This window comes from Pelodiscus sinensis, chromosome 1, assembly GCF_052426305.1.
Source record: "Pelodiscus sinensis isolate ZL-2025 chromosome 1, ASM5242630v1, whole genome shotgun sequence".
Taxonomy (NCBI): domain Eukaryota; kingdom Metazoa; phylum Chordata; order Testudines; family Trionychidae; genus Pelodiscus; species Pelodiscus sinensis.
In genome coordinates, this window is record NC_143052.1 from 61507919 (window position 1) to 61525558 (window position 17640).

Sequence of the window (17640 nt, forward strand, 5' to 3'; positions counted from 1 at the left end):
TTTCTTATGTAAAGAGAGAGATTTACAGCTGCTTGCCTGCCCCAAGTAATGATTATTTACTCTGGATTTATTAATAAACAAAAGTGATTGTATTAAGTATGAAAGGTAGGATTTATGTGGTTACAAGTAATAGCACACAGAGCAAAGACCAAAAATGCCTGCTAAACCTAATACACTAAGAAACATGTAATATCTAATAGTAGTTCTAATAGTCTTCTGTAATACAGGCAGTCCCCGACTTACGCGGATCCGACTTATGTCACTTACGAACGGGGCTTTCTCGCCCCGGAGCTCGCAGGCAGCGGTCCCGCCACCTCGACCTCCGGGACGAGAAAAGCTGCTCCTGGTGCCCCTGGTCTGCTGGAGACGGTCCCCAGCAGACCAGGGACACGGGGAGCAAAGCCGCAGCCACGGCGGGGTCCCGTGCCACTGAGGCTTTGCCAGAGCAAAGCCTCAGAGGCGCGGCACCCCGCTGCCGCTGCAGCTTTGCTCCCACTGTCCCTGGTCTGCTGGCGGGGGGGGGGGGCGCAGCTAGTGTGCCCCCCCCCCCCCCCCCCCGCAGACCAGGCTTTTGTTGTGGACCCTGGGGCAGAGCAGCTGGGGCGCTGCCGGTTGATCCCGCAGCGCCGCTCTGGGCACTACTGGACTAACCCGGCAGCACCCCAGCTGCTCTGCCCCAGGCGTCCTGATTCAGCTGCTGCTGGTCAGTTTCAGCAGCGGCTGAAACAGGACGCCTGGGGCAGAGCAGCTGAGGTGCTGCTGGGTTGCTCCAGTAGCTCCGAGGAGCGGCGCTACTGGAACAACCCAGCAGCACCCCAGCTGCTCTGCCCCAGGCGTCCCCAAGTCAGCCGCTCCTGAAACTGACCAGCGCTGACTACAGGAAGCCCGAGGCAGAGTTGCTCTGCCCCGGGCTTCCTGGAATCAGCCGCTGATCAGTTTCAGCAGCAGCTGACTTGGGGACACTTGGGGTTCTTAAGTTGAATCTGTATGTAAGTCGGAACTGGCGGTCAGTTTCAGCAGCGGCTGAATCTGGACGCCAGTTCCAACTTACATACAGATTCAACTTAAGAACAAACCTACAGTCCCTATCTTGTACGTAACCCGGGGACTGCCTGTAGACTGAAAAGCCTCTCAGCCTGAGATTGATCTTTCCCTCTATTCAGTCTTAAATATTTCCAGCAGTCATCTTGGGTGGTAAGCAAGGTTTCCTGAAGTCTGTCCACAGTCTCTCCTATTTTTTGGCTTCTGACCTTTATATAGATTTTGCCAAAGGCAGAAATCCTTTGTGTTCAGTTTAAACTTAAACACTCCCAGTGGAAAAGTACATCTTGAAAGATGAGTCCCAAATACATGTTGTTGTGAAGACTCTCGGCCTATAGATTGGTCCAAAGCAAAAACTAATCCATTTACTAATCATTGACCTTATCAATGGAGCCACCATGACAATAATATGTATTATCCAGAACAGAATATATATTATATTCTGGATTATACATATTATTGTTATGGGGCTATTCATATTCTTTGTGGAAATATGCTAAGAAATATTAATATAACTGGAAGATATATATATCTGTCAAATATGGATTGCAAAGGTGATTTCAGCAGCAGATTTATTGCTAAAAAGTAGAACTGTCCTATATAAAATGAGAGTTCATTAAAAGCATGACTCTCCCTCCTCTCCTCAACTATCTTTAGTGATGATAATCAATAGCAGTTAGCCATAACTAGAGCCAGAGGGAAAATTCCATGTTTGACACTCATCCTTCATCAAAAAACGTTGCCTTAATGGATGATTTGGGTTCCCATTAATAAGGTCACAAGATAATTATCCTGCTAGTATGCTTCCTAGATCTACATATACACTTCAGGTACATTTTAATAAATAAGATGAACTTGAAATGTCCTTTTAGTGGTTTTCCAGAAAGATTAAAGACACTTAAATTGTCAATCAAGTTTTTAATTTTTTTTAACACTAAATTATTGGGTTGTCTCTTGTTGAGAAAAAATCTTTATATGACTCATCTTGTTGCATCTCTCAGTGCTATCTCTGGTCAGATTCATTCCTCAGATAATTAATTTGAGGCCACCTTAAAAAATCAGTTTCTTTTGGCTTACAGTAAGACTAACAAAAACTTCCTTTTAATGAACTGAATCCAGCAAGATTATGGGAGAAGACTGGGTGAAGGAAAATATAAGTTTACGTGAAATGTTATCTTGGGAAATACATATTAATTGTAAAAAATTAAAGAATAAGGTTAAAATAAACTTGATACATTATTCAGACTTTCTAACCAGAAAGGATGACCAGTTCATGATATATATTGAAATACCACGCTTTTGATTTGTGTGTCCCTGAATGCATATACAAGTCCTGAACTTTACTCTGTAAATTCATTTTGCTCAGTGCTATGAATATAATTGGCCCCTCATTGTCAGTGTATTGCTCTGTGAATCAAATACAGACACGTTATTCTCACTGTCAGAGCTTTCCATGATTTAACTCCTTCTGTTTCTGATCTTGTATCTTTTCATGCTCTTATAAATGAAAGATAGAAATCACCCCCAAGATTTAAGGCATCTTCAGTTACCCTCAAAATTTCCTTAGCTACTACATATTTTACTAGCGCCTTAATACTGTGCTTAATGTACCTCAAAATCATCGATTCTTGCAACCCCACAACTCACAGGATATCTATTCTTCAGGAACAGATAAGAACTATTGAAAAAAATTCCAAGTGTTCTTGCTTATGACAGTCAAGTAAGAGAATTAATTTACATTTTACTTAAATATTCTTTTCTTCCTCACTTGTAGTGTTCTTAGAAAATAGACTTTTCCTAGAGTCCGCTTCTAAAGCTTAATCTTGAAACTGTAATCACATCCTCCTGTAAATCAAAATATACTATAACTTCATAAGGAACTGTCCAACCAGAAATCCTCTGGGACAGTGGTTCCCAATCCTTTTGATACTGGGGACGAGTAAGCTTTTTGATACTGGGGACCCATTCACAAGCTTTTGGAGGACTGGTAACATGTATTTGTATATTTGCATATTCATTAAGCAAATGATGCAAATAAATTGTGTCGCTGGCCTTACCTGTCCAGTCGGTTGTTCCGCCCCTCCTCCTGGCCCCAATCCCGGCTGCTTTATCGGCCGGCACCGGCTCCCCCGGCACCAGACATTCTGCATCGGTGCACACGGCACCTGGCCTTCTCCCTGGGTCCTAGTGCCCGCCAGATCTAGACCCGCCATCTGGGAGCATGCCCGGCAGAGACACCTCCACGGTGGGGTCTCTCCCAAGAGGGCCGCACCGCTGAGCTCAGCAGTGCGGGGTGCTGCTACCCTGTCACACAAATTAATAGGATTGTGTGCAATAATTTTTCTAAGGACCAGTATTTTTTTTTCCTAAGGACCAGTCCGCAGCCCAGTACCACACTTTGGGAAACACTGCTCTGGGAGATAGGGACTCACATTTTTTTTGGAGAGTTGCTATTCATCCATCTGACAACAAATGGTACTGAAGCTAGTGAACAAAAGAAATGCAGGTTGAACCTCTCCAGTCCGTCACCCTTAGGTGCCAGACCACGGGAGGTCAATATTGTTTAGCAGCATTACCAACACTTCCACTGCTTGCTGGGATCCTAGAAGACATTTATGGGTAAATTAGAGTTAAATAGCAGCACAGAAAATTGAGAGCTAGGACTGATGGCTGTACAGTGAACCCTCGTTTATCGCGGTAGATAGGTTCCAAACCCGACCGCGATAGCTGAAAATCCGCGAAGTAGGGACACCATATTTACGTATTTGGGGTCTTCATATATCGCGGCTATTTTCGAAATTTCCGGAAAATCCGCGATATATTTTCTTTTATAATAGAACTGTACTGTAATGAAAAAAGTCCGCGAAGTCGTGAATCCGCGATGGTCGAACCGCAAAGTAGCGAGGGCTCACTGTAAACAAACTTTATGGGACTACAGGAAACTTGGCCACACCCATGATATCCAGCTAACTAAAATCATGCCATACTTCGGATGTTGTCAGAAAGTGCTGGACTAGAGAGGTCCAATCTGTACTTATTGATATTACATTCTCCATCTCATCTCTTTGTCGTGTGACACCCATAAATGTAACTAAATAGGTCATGGTGGAAGGAATTTCTGTTACAATCAGATCCAAAAGCAAAAATGTTCTTGGGTGGGTGATCATATGTATTGTGAAAAGTATAGTATGAAAGTCTAATAGACTATGTTAAATGTCAAGAAGTTAATCAGATCAATGAATATGATGAAGTTCCAACCTGTTCTTCAATGGGAGATATGACCTGGTGACCAGGCTACACTGTGTGTACATCACCACAGTTGCCTGTCACAGTCATCTTCTCGTGTTTGCTTTTGGAATATAGCACTACCAGTAGAGTGCTCTTGACAGTTAAGCCTCTTCTCAACTTCCTGAATACTTTCATAAAACCTAGTACAGGAGTTTATGCTACATAGCTATATTCTGTGAGAGCATGTTGTTCATCTTCCTCAAACTCTGTTCTGAAGCCGTGGTATGGGATGTCGTAAGGGAGCTGGTTTCAACTCCCTGATCCAGAGCTCTATCACAAGTTAGAAAGGCAGGGGAGCATGTCTATTTTGTGCCATTAGCCAACAGAGGAGCAAGCATTGCAGAGTTCCTCTCGCATTCTGTCTCCCCTTTATTTCCCCTTCTGTCCCCAAATGCTGCTGACCTCTACCTCTCCTCTTGTACCAAGTGAGGAAGATGACAGGCAAGGGAGGTAGAAGGACAGCGATCACTGATGGAGAGTTCCACACGCAGGATGGAATCTCCACTGATCTCCACTATTTGGCCACTGTAAGTCGTCTTTGCATTAGTGTAAGAGAAGCACAAAAGTAGGGTTGGCAGACGAGAGAATCTGGTTCTCATACTGTTCATTTTTTTTAATGTTGTAACTTTCTGTAAATTCTAATTGTATCACATTAAATTTGTCCTATTTAAAGTAATATCTTATAGTATTCAGCTCTTTGAACATTTTATTTTATGGTATTTTCAGTTTTTTCTTAACTTTGTCATTCTTTCAAAAAGAAAAAATGATCCGTTTAGTAAAAAATATAGAAATCAAACACTGGGGTCCAGAACAAGAGTGTTTTGGGACAACAATCTAGTCAGCATTGTGGTGGCGGTAGTCTACCATCTTTATATATAAAAAAAAACTTTTAAGGCATGTATGAATCTTTAAACTTCAGGGAGATGGAGCAACACAAACAATGTTTTTTAGATGTAATTGATGTTTAAACCTTATCATTTTTGGGTCAGCTAGTCAGTTTAGTGACTGTTACTAAAATGTCTTTGATGTATTACTGCTTGCCAGTGAATTCTTTTCCATGGCCTTTGATAAATATTTGATTTAATCAAAGTTAAGTAGGAATGTTTTTGAGTTTCTGAACAGTGAAAACATACTCTTCTGCTGAGTCTGATAGGTTATAACATCATCTTTTGGTGTACAGCAGTAGCCAGATGATCTTTGGAATACTTTTGAACTCCGAGGACACACTCTAGATCTCTAACCCCAGTAGAGTGTCAGCAAAGCTTATAGCTCTTCTACCTTACTCACTGATTTAGGAGTTGATGTACAGTAGAACCTCAGAGTTACAAACACTTTGGGATGGAGGTTGTTCATAACTCTGAACCAGTTACTTCAGTAGTTTTTTCAAAAGTTTATAACTGTGCATTAACTTAATACATCTTTGAAATTATACTATGCAAAAGAAAAATTCTGCTTTAAACCATCTTACTTTAAATGAAAGAAGCACAGAAAGTTTCCTTACCGTGTCAGATCTTTTTCAAGCTTTCTCGTAGTGTGCGTTTAATCCGGTATATGTATTTGCTTTTTTTTTAAGCACCTTTCCTGCTGTCTTGTTCCATACTACCAGTTCCAAATAAGGTGTGTAGTTGACCAGTCAGTTTTTAACTTTGTTGTTCAAAACTCTGAAGTTCTACTGTATATCCCTTCAGGGTATATTAAATTTCTTCTTTACTCTTTTGTTAGAGACTTAAGATTACATAATATGTTATTCAGAAGGAAACTTTCCAGAGATTTCCAATAAAATCCTTAGTTTTCCCATTAAATATTACCTTTGACCTTGATGGACTGCCTCTTAGATAATCTTAGTGCTCATTCCTAGAACACATACTTCAGTGGGTATGATATACTAGATAGAGGTAAGTGCTTCCTTCATTGTGTGCATGACTGACAATATTAGTAAAGAGGAGATGGCTCTAAATCCACCTGTGTACCTATAGAACATTTTTATTGCAAAGAGTGGGACAAGTTTTACTTATATAGGATAAGGTTTGAATTGGCTGTTGGAACAAGTCTGTATGAGCTGAAAGATGTAACCTTTTCTGAAAAGTTTGGGGTTTAAAAGTTCTCTTATCTATTTAATAAATTATTTATCATGCTGTTCTTACTGTAGCTGATTTATAAACTCCTAGTTAAGAAGTTTATAAGGAATATATATATTGAGGAAGAGGCATATATGCCAATTTAAAGCAGTGATGCTGTCAGGACAGTGCAAGCAAGAAGGAATGTATTACAATCTATCCTATAACAGCTGCCATTTAAACTTTATTAGTTTGTTTCACATTCATATATTTGTATAGTAAAGGTTCTGTTATTTATTTTATTGGAGGACCAGTGCCAGCAACTGAGAAGCCATTTCTGTTTAAGAACAGCTCTTCTCAGTATTCTAAAAAAATCTACCTGATTAAGTTATCTTGAAATTTGATGTGTCTCATAGGGTGTAGGTAGTGATTGAAATTTGGGGTCATTTATTAATGCAAAATTACAATAAAATCTCAACATGCTACATCATCCATTACTGGATCAGTATCAAGATCAGGTCAATATTTAAAGATTCTGGCATTTTGGCTGGGAAGCTGCCTTTCCTGGGAAGTATACTCAAAGTTATGATCCCATTTCTAAATACCTGTTCTCTTTTTAATGCTTCTCTTCTGTATGTATTTAACCAGAGATCAAATCATGACTGATCCTGGCACAGTGGTTTCACTTGCTTGATAGTTACTCCTAGAGAGTACATGGAGACCCTCTAGCCTTTGGGGTAATAATTCAAACGGTTACTAGCAGAAGAGTTTGGCTCTTAAGTAAGGATCTAGCACCAAACAGATCACACTAAGCTTGTGCAGAGAGCAAGGTTGAGATGATTTGTAGGTGGAAAGCTATCACAGCAGCTGAATTATAGCTCGGAGGGATAAGTAGTAAGACTTTGAGCCAGTAACAGTTTAAATCCTACTTTCGGCTGAAATCTGGGAAAGCCTGGGAGACATATTGCCAAAATCTGTGTCTATGGGGGGAGTTGATTTGGAGAGTTATAATCAAAAAATCAAATAAAAATGTAAATGCTTGCTGGCAGGGAGGGGTATTTTAGGATGTGAAAGGAATAAAGGTAAGAGGAGTTTGGACTACATTGGAGGGGGAAGTAGGGAGAAGGATGGGTGATAGAGGAGGTCAAAGGGATTGGAGGAGGGACATTGAGAAGGGGATATAGGGCTAAGTGACAGGTCAAAAAGTGAACTGATGAAAAAGCTGTCCTGAGTGACAGGTCTGATTAATGTTACCCCAAATTTCATTGGAGACCACCCCAGGGTTACACTCATATGGATTTATTAAATGAGGAATTAACAATCCACTATAGGATTAAACTAAAGGGGATTAAGCTGTCATTGAATCCCACTATAGGGTTAAACTAAAGGGGGAAGGAGCTGTCTCACACACATTCATTCATGCCCTCAGGCACTCACACACTTAGGCAGGCAAAGGGTTGCAGGGAGAGAGAGATCCCATGGATCCCAGCTGGCAAGCTGGTGAACTGATCAAAAAGAGAGCTTCTGCCACATGCTCTCTCCTTTTTATTGGAACTGGGCAGCTCCTGTCATGCACGTAGGGTCCTTCCTCCATGTTTGTCACGAAGGAACATGCCCAGACCTCCCTCCATCTGGGTCCTTTGTGTAGAGCAGTGGTGTCTTCATGATTGCTTTAATTAGTTATCACCTGGTTCCTAGCCTTGCTGTTTTCCTCACCTTTTACACAACAGGGAGAACAGGAATAGGGGCACCTGTAAGCTATGCATCCTCCCTTTCTTTGTATGTTTTAGGATCTGAAACTCCCTGCCACTTTAGAGCAATCTAAGCCTCTCTTCTTGCCTCCCGTGATGAGCTGAAATATGGGGAGGCCTTGCCTGTCTGTAGGTAGCTAGCCCCCATCATGTGTGCCAGGTTCTGGGGCAGTCTCTGCCCCTAGAGGTGTTGGAGTCCCTGCTCCACCATCCCCTTATGTATGCAGTATGATTGGGGGGAGGAGTAGTGGGCTTGTGCTCACCTATGGAGGCCAACTCCCTCCTTCCCCCATGTGAGCTAGGTTCAGAAGGGAATTTGCCTTTCTGTGTGGCTCTGAGCCTCTCTCCTTATTCCTCCTCTCAAAGGAGATGGGATCTGGAGTGCCTTGCCAGATCTAAGGGGTCTGAGCAGTGTTCCCTCTAAGTTGGGTGGCAGCACAGCTTCACAGGTGATTAATCAGCCCCCCCCCAGTCAGTCAGCTCCATGCTGGGAGCCCTGAGCCTCTGACTGGGTGGGGCTGATTAGTCACCTGTGAAGCTGTGCAACCATGCAGCTAAGAGCAAACACTGGATCTGAGCCTTTCCCTCTACCCACTCTTCTGACTGAGAGGGGTGCTTTCAACAGGCATGCTCAGAGCGTGTCCCCCAAAACCAACTGTTGTGAGAAGTTGAGAATGGGCATGCTTGGCACGTACCAGAAATTCTCTCCAACACTGAAGAGGAGGGTTGGAAACAACCATTATCATGAATCTGTTCACACATCTCAGAACTATTATTTCAGGCTGCATTCATCTCCACAGGGTATTTTCTTTCAGCTGTAAACATCTCATTGAGATGAATGGGCGACTTCACACCACTCTGACCCTGCTGTGCTGCTGATGGATGCATAAAGGCCCTCCTTCCTATTCTCTTAATTTCATATAATATTAGAGTGGAGCACCATCTCTGCTATAAAGATTTCTGTTTTTGCTTAATGATTGACTCTTCTTAGTATTCTAAAATCCATGTGCTTTACATGGATTATCTTGAAATTTGCTTCACCTTTGCTACCCACATCTCCCTCATGTAAGCATAGGGTAGGATTAGTACAATATCCCACAGTGCAGTTTCAGTGGTACTGTGTCCATTGCCACTGGCCTCTTCACTACTGTGGTTTTATAATTTTGAGTACATTAAGACAATTTTTAATGAAAAGTTCCCACTGTAGTTAACGCTGTTAGAGCCAACATTTTAAATACCGTTTCTTCTGAGCCTGCTTAGAGTACTTCTAATCAACATGATTCTTAGAGGATAGGGGAGTCAATCCTGGAAAAGGGGTCATGGTGTATAATCAACTGAATGTGAGATCTCAGTCTAGAAGGGCTAATATGATCATTACCTGCATAAACAGGGAAATAGGAGTAGGGAGATTATATTACCTCTATACTTGGTAGTGGGGCAACCAGTACTGTGTCCAGTTCTCATGTCCACACTTCAGGAAAGCTGTTGAAAAGTTACAGAGGATTCAGAGAAGAGCAGCTCAATCTTTTACCATCTGACTATAGAACAAGATACAAGTGGTCAGATGTCGTGGAGGAGCTACATAATTAAAACATTCGATTTGTATTACAATCCTTTGCAGCCTTCAGTGATGGAACAGTTAGATGGCTGAACAATCTAGATATTGGCTCATGACACATAGGAAAGAACAAGTGAAGAGCCACAAGAATGATCAAAAGGTTGGACAGTGTGCCTTTGAATGAAAGACCCAAGGAGCTTAGTCTATCTGGAATATCAAAAATAAAGTGAAGGAGTGACTTCATCACAATCTGTCAGTTTCTGCAAGAGAAACATAAATTTAATAATTGAGGCTTTTTCAGTCTATCAGACAAAGGTGCAACAAGATCCAATGGCTGGAAGTTGAAGCTAGGCAAATTTCTACTAGAAAGAAATTTAGGTTAGGGTGGATAATCAACTGAACATGAGATCTGAGGCTAGAAGGGCTGATGTGATCCTTGCATGCATAAACATTGGACCAACTTAAAAACTGTGGTGAATTTTCTGTCACTGGAAACAAGGGCAAGAATGAATGTTTTTCTAAAGATGAGCTTTACTTCAACCATAACCATTGGATTTGGAACTAATTTGAAGAAGTCCTGTTGACTGTGTCATTCAGGAAATCACATGAGATTATCACACTAGTCCCTTCTGGCCTTGAGTTCGGTGACTGTATCTGAATAGCTCTTAGTCTCTGGAGTTGGGTAAGTTTGAAAGCTACCTATGGGGCTCAATGGGGTAAATTTTTACTGATGTTTGAATGAAATCAAGGCAGGAGAGGAGACTCTATAGCACAGTTATATACTAGGAAGTTATTGATGTTGATGCCAGAAGAGCCCAGGCCAATTGCGGGGAAAAAACCTACAATTTTGCCTTGTCACAGAACATAACAATCCTCTAAGCAATATGTGTTGCTTTCTTTACAAGCTACAATGGAAATTTAAAGAGATACAACTACATTGATTTTGGCTTATGAGAAAAAACATTCTGCAAGTCATTTTAAGAGTTAGATTTTTCCTTCAACTTAAAGCTCTGGTGGTGTACATTAAAGTTTTAGTGGCATGCTGGGATATAACTTCATAACAATAACTCTTAAAGGCTTTCTTGGAAGCATCTCAAACCATTATCTGAAGTAATATTCAAAACGAGAAGTGTGTACATCTGTGCATAGGCTATAATAACATACCAAAAAACCTACATCAAAAGAACACCGAGTTTGAAAAATCAAGTATTCAAAGTGGGGAAATGGCAGAAATAATGTTGCCTATGCAACCTTTAATTAAGCCTCCTCTATACACATGCATTGTGTTACAAGCTTTAATTACACCATTATTACAATATTTTATCACAGACACCTTCCCCATTCAGTGTACAGGAAGAGTAGCGCTCATTGAATGGGTGGTTATTCAATATCTTTATATCCTAAGTGCTTACTGTACATCACCCAACACCTGTAATGTCTAGATCAATGGTCCTCTAACTTTTCAGTCCCCTCCTCACCACACGCATGTGCAGGAACCGAGGCCAGGAGTGGGGCCATGGTTTGGGGGAGGGTGGGTGGACAGGAGTAAAGGGATTGAAGCTGGGGCCACATCTGGGGGTTGGTTTGGCACTAGTAGTGGAAGCTGAGGGCAAAGCAGGACTGGGTGGTGCTTCTTCTTGACCCCTTCAGGAGAGATTAGCATGTGCCCCACTTTGCCCCCAAACATTTCTCTGTGCCCATCCGGGGGAGCATCCCCTCATAGTTTGGGCACCTCTGATCTAATTTTTAAAGAAAGTCATGGAAAAAGAATGTCTATTTCTGTCATTGTGAACCTTCATATATGTAGTGCAGACCTTTACTGCTTGAGTTGATAACTGATAGCAATAGTAGGCCATTATACTTCATTTAAACCAGTCACTAACTGAGGATAGGATACATAGTTTACAGTGGGAGCTGACTGCCACCCATATGTAACCACTGACATTTTTCCAGCGGTTACATCGTTACTTAAACGCATTTTAATATCCCTAGTGGAAAGGGAGTACCACCCAGCTCCGCTGCTGGCCCTGTGCCAGGGAATCTGCTCTTGGCTGCTGGCCCCCACCCTCAGCTGTGTCCCCCCTTTTATCTTTGCCCATTGTCCCCCTCCTCCGCTTCAGGGGAGGGGGTGCAAATGGGTAAGCAGGGGGTATAAGGTAAAACATTTGGGAACTATTTAAGTATTTAAGACATTTCTTCTCCTCCATGCTGCTTAGCTGCTAACATGGGAAAAAGTGAAAACAAAGGAGAGAGAGTGTCTTCGTTTAATTTCTAGTTGTCAGGCATCACAGTAGCCCCTAGTAGACAGGAGGAGCAATTACAGGGAAAGTCCTGAAACCTTGGGATTGAGTGTAAACATGTGATTGGCATAAAGAAGGTATGTGGGAGTGGAACATGCTCATTGCAGACAGAATGTTTAGAGAATCTAGCTGTCAAATTCTAAGACGAGCCTTTGCAAATAGCCATTTTTGTAGGGCAGCGGTCTCCAACCTTTTTAAGCATAAGATCCCTTTTTGAATGTAAGTGCAATCCAGGATCCTACTTCAAACCCAAACAGTCTTGCCCCGCCTCCTCCCCGCCCCTTCTCTGAGGCACCACCCCCTGCTCACTCCATCCTCCCTCCGTTCACCATCCTCACTCATTTTTATCAGGCACGGGGCAGAGGGTTGGAATTCAGGGAGGAGATGCAGACACTCATCATGGGCTAAAGGATTTGGAGTGTGGGAGGAGTTCTGAGCTGAGCCTGAGGCAGGGAGTTGAGGTGCAGGAGAGGTTCAGGACTGGGGCCAGGGTTTGGAATGCAGGCTCCAGCTGGGCACTACTTACCACAGGTGGCTTCTGGGCGGTGGTACAGTGGGACTAAGGCAGGCTCACCTCGACCCTGGCCCTGCACCACTCCCAAAAGCAGCCTGCAAACTCTCTCCATCCCTGACCCCATCTGCTCTGTGGAGATGGGGTACAGGGTGGGGAGAAAGGCACCCTAACATTAGCACCCCCCTTTCTTCTTCCTGTGCCCTGCGCAGCAAGCAGGAGGCTCCCAGGACTGGAGGGCAGCTCTGACATAGAGGGCAAGAGCAGCATTCCAGTGCTGAGGGGGGCAGATGAAGTGCCAGCACTGGATAGCCTCCTGTCAAATCTGTCAGGATCACCTCTCAAAGGTTCCAAGATCTACCAGTAGATACTGATCTACTGATTTGGTGACTACTGTTCTAGAGTTATAAACTGGCCATGGAATTTTCATAGGAGAAACCTAATACATCACCCTGACCTGAAAGGGACCTCTCTGTCCATCTTCAAGTCTCTATTCTAAAGCGTAGAGATGCTAGAATTTCTCAGTGAAATGGTTGTAAGAATATTTTTAATACTTTAAAAAATACTGTATATATATCCCCCTAACTGTGTCCTCAGAAATTGTTGAACTATTTTTACCAAATGGTTAAACCTTGGCAAAGTTTAAGCAACTAAAACTAGTGTCTTATTATGTACAGTACTTGGCAAACTTGTGTAGGAATCCCAAGACAATAACATATAAAATGTAAATTCTAATATGAGAATTGGATGCTATCTGCTGAATAGGACAAAAAGACTGTGCCAACTACTGTAAACACAGAAGCTTTTAGCCTCGCAAATGAAGAGCATGCACATGGCAAAAGTGACATTATATAGCAGAAAATATGAAATTGTTCAGAATTAGTTGTTTGTGAAACATCCACAATACTTTAGTTTCAGCATTATGATTTAAAATATTTTTATAAGGGACATGCACAAATGTTTTTATGGAGTAGAATTCAGTAATGAATGTATTCTTGTAAAGAGGAATGAGAGAAAATGAAGAATTGGTAGTTATGGTTTTTTTTTTAAAGTGGAGAGTATTGAACCCATTACAAAATTGGGTCTTTGTTATAAAATTCAAATAAAGTACTTTTTAAGGTAAGCTTAAAAAAATCTTAAAATCTTGTGTCAAAAGAGGAAGCAACAGGGGCAGAAATGTTAGCTCCTGATGTTTCTGTAGAATCTTTGTAAAGGGTTTACAGTAACAATTTCAAAGTTGCTATGATGACATGTTGAGAGGAATATGTAGATAAACTGATAAAATCCTCCTGTATGACAGTTTTTATCTTTGCAAATTTCGGATTTTTGATTGAAGTACTGTTTTAAATAACAATAATATGGGTGATTACCAACACATACAATAGCTAATGAAACACAGTACAGGTAAATGACATAAATAATTAAAAAACAGTTGATTATTTTAAATAGTAATATTTTATTTTAAATAGTAACATTTGATTATGGTTCCTTACCATTTTAATACAAATGTTCCTTGTCCTCTTAGCTTTTTGTTTATTCATGCACCATGAGGATTGTATTCTAAAATATTAATTAGTCTTTGGCATATACAGTACTAGTTTCATGTATATAAATCATTTTTATTTGAAAACCATGCATGCTTTTGTCTTTTTATCCTTGCATTTTCCAGAAGATTCTAAACACTTTTAAAGTATAACATAATATTTTCATATTTCTTTTTAGTATACCTCCAGATAATCTTTCTATTCAAGAGTTTCAGAGAAATGAGAATATTGATGTTGAGGTGAGGAGATGAGTGTTTTTGTATTACCATATGTATGAACCAACTAGGAATATTCAAACTCATAGCTAATTGTCATAAGTTAACATTTGAAGAAAATTGTGGTTGATATTGAATTTTATTGAGTTGGTCTCAACTTGTTTTTTGATTGGTAAAAAAGTAGCAAAACGATGCTTTGGTTTTGGGATGTGTGCAGGGGTGGGAAGCAATGTTCCCTCTAATCTTTTCCATCCATGGGCAGAATAAATGTTATGTGCACCGAGGCACGTACAAATGTTCACCACTGATACGGAAAAAAAGCAGAGTGCCTATAGCTAGTTTTTTATCAGCTGGGTGGCATTTGAAATTTCTCCTGAGTGGTCATAGAAGCACACAGTTTACAGGGAACACTGGTTGGAAGTCATGCACAAGGAGTTCTTTGTTGGTATCAACTGGAGTGCAAGACAACTCCAAGACGTGGAAAGGAAGTGGGATATGTCTCTTCTTCCCACATGTTATCTGGTTCTGCATAGAAGTGAATGTGTGTGGCAGCCTCCTAAAAAGAAGTAGCGTAATCACCATTGTAATTCTCCAGAGTTCTAGGTTGAACGCAATGATAATGAAAGTGCTTTATCTTCAGTTATCTCCCAAGAGCTACAGTCAGGATATACAGAGGTCAGGCTATAAAATGTAAACAGGATCCCCTGTAGTGGCCTAGATCAGTTCTCAGTACTCCTGGAGGTATTTGGAGGTTTTCCAGAGGGCACATCAGCTAATTTAGATATTTGCTTAGTTTTACAACAGGTTACATAAAAAGCACTAGAGAAATCAGTACAAACTAAATTTTCTTATAAAAATGACTTCTTTATACTGCTCTATATACTATACACTGAAATCCAAGTACCGTATATTCCGGCGTACAAGACGACCTCTGATGTTAAAAAACATCCCCCAAAAATCGGGGGTCATCTTGTACGCCGGGTATACATCCCAGGCGTGCCTGGGCTGCCCCGCCGCCGGAGTCCCTCCGCGGCTTTGAAAGCTTCGGGGGAAGCCGGCGGCGGGGCATCCCAGGAGAGCCTGGGATGCCCCCCCGCCAGAGCCCCTCCGCGGCTTTGAAAGCCTCGGGGGAAGCCGGCGGCGGGGCATCCCAGGCGCGCCTGGGCTGCCCCCCCGCCGGAGCCCCTCCACAGCTTTGAAAGCCTCAGGGGAAGCCAGCGGCAGGGCATCCCAGGCGTGCCTGGGCTGCCCCCCCGCCGGCTTCCCCCGAGGCTTTCAAAGCCACGGAGGGGCTCTGGCGGGGGGGCAGCCCAGGCGCGCCTGGGATGCCCCACCGCCGGCTTCCCCCGAGGCTTTCAAAGCTGCTGCGGCTTTGCTCCCGGTGCCTCTGGTCTGCTGGGGACCATCTCCAGCAGACCAGGGACACCGGGAGCAAAGGAGGCGGAGGGGCGCTGGGGTATAAGATGAAACCCTATCTTTTAATTAAAAAAATAGGGGGTCGTCTTATACGCCCAGTCGCCCTATACGCCGGAAAATACGGTACATTATTTATATTGTAATTGTTTTATAATTTTATGATAAAAATCAGAGCAGTGTTTTAGTAATGGTTTGCTATGACAGTTGTGTATTTTTATGTCTGTTTTTGTAAGCAAATAGTTTTTAAGTGAAGTGAAATTTGAGGGTATGCAAGACAAATCAGACTCCTGAAAGGAGTACAGTAGTCTAAAAAAAGTTGAGAGCCACTGGCCTAAATCTAATGTGCAGTAAAAGAGACCTACTGATAGGCATGGGACATAACTGTCCCATGTTAGCTCCCCCTCAGGATCAGGCCAAAAGAGTACCTTCTCTTATAAACATGTTCTTGTTAATACACTTCTTAACCTTCTAGTTAAGATGGAGGTGGGGGTGGGAGGAAGAGAGAATTGGTTTTGAAGGTCAGATTGTCCTTTTCCAAAATTCTCTCAGTTCAGTTTGAAGTAAACATGTCAGCAAAGATTTTAAAAAATTAGTGGTATCTTTGAGTTATCTGCATTTCAGAAGATCAGGCAGTTGCTGAAATTATGAATTTAGAAGCCTAATTTTAAGACCTTTTTGAGGGAGTTTGTTTGTTTTTTTTGTTATCCTGTATTACAATTTTATGACAGTAAGCACAGTAAATATATAAAATGTTTCACTGAGCATGATCATTCATATGTTATTTGAACTTTGTTTATTACATTTAATAAATGCATCCAGACTACAACTTTCTGTATATTTTGTGTGTGTATGTCTTCTAAATGTTTTTAATTTTTTTCTATGAAACTATTTTAAATGTGTTTCATTTGTTTTAGGTGGTGCAGCTCATTAGCACAGAGATACTGCCATATGCTAATTTTATTCCCAAGGAATTTGTTGGTCAAATAATGACTATGCTTAATAAAGGTTCAATACATTCTCAGTCATCCTCATTTACAGGTATGTTACCTGAATGATAAACGAAAGGTATAAAAACAGTGGTATAAAAATCCTGTGGCAGTCAAATTAAAATGTGCATATTACAATAGCCATTTTACCAAAGATTTTAAACTGCATGTATTACTTAGTCACCAATGTCATGAATAAGTTTTCTACCCACAGAGGCAATCTCCTTTACTATCATTTCTTAAAGTACGGAGTAACTTTCATGCTATGAAGAATTCATAGTATTTTCTGCAACTTTACTGCATTTTGCAGTAAATATCTTGTTTATGTATATACTCTTGTCTTCTGTACCTATCTAGGTTTTGAGTCTTTTTTTAACTTTCTTCTTCCACTTCCCCAATCACTTTGGTCTCTAGCATGCAAGTTAATAATTTCAGGCAATTGCAATGCATTTTTAAAAAACCCTGTATTTGAAATTTAAAAGATCTTAATAAAAATAAGTGGTGTGACTGACTAGACAGCTCCTTTAGATAAAGCTGCCTAGCTAAGTGAAAACACAGAAAATATGCAGGTGTTTCTGAATTTTATGCATTATTTTAAAATGGCTATGCTATCTTTTTTCTCATTGTGTGCTTTACAGTATTTGTAAATACTGTAAGTATGACTAAGACAGTTATTAAAATAAGAAATACACATTGTTTACCATGCTTGTTGCAATATTACAGATGATTTTATTTTGACAGAAGCAGAAATAGATATTCGAATGAGAGAAGAATTTTCTAAGATGTGCTTTGAAACGCTGCTCCAGTTTTCATTCAGTAATAAAGTCACAACTCCTCAAGAAGGGTATATCTCGAGAATGGCACTGTCTGTACTCTTGAAAAGATCACAGGACGTACTGCATCACTATATAGAAGATGAAAGATTAAGTGGCAAATGTCCTCTTCCACGGTATGTGCTGTATGAAAAACACCA

The 17640-nt window shown here is 41.2% G+C and overlaps 1 protein-coding gene across 6 annotated transcripts in view; it reads left to right on the top strand.

The window, feature by feature from the left end:
- The window catches only part of MON2 (MON2 regulator of endosome-to-Golgi trafficking), a 161699-nt gene that overhangs the window by 118613 nt on the left and 25446 nt on the right, over positions 1–17640 (top strand). For all 6 annotated transcript variants that reach the window (XM_075930840.2, XM_075930828.2, XM_075930836.2 and 3 more), the window contains 3 exons: positions 14229–14289; positions 16596–16719; positions 17409–17616. In XM_075930840.2, coding sequence (XP_075786955.1) covers positions 14229–14289; positions 16596–16719; positions 17409–17616 — 393 coding nt within the window. The remainder of the gene's footprint in view (positions 1–14228; positions 14290–16595; positions 16720–17408; positions 17617–17640) is intronic.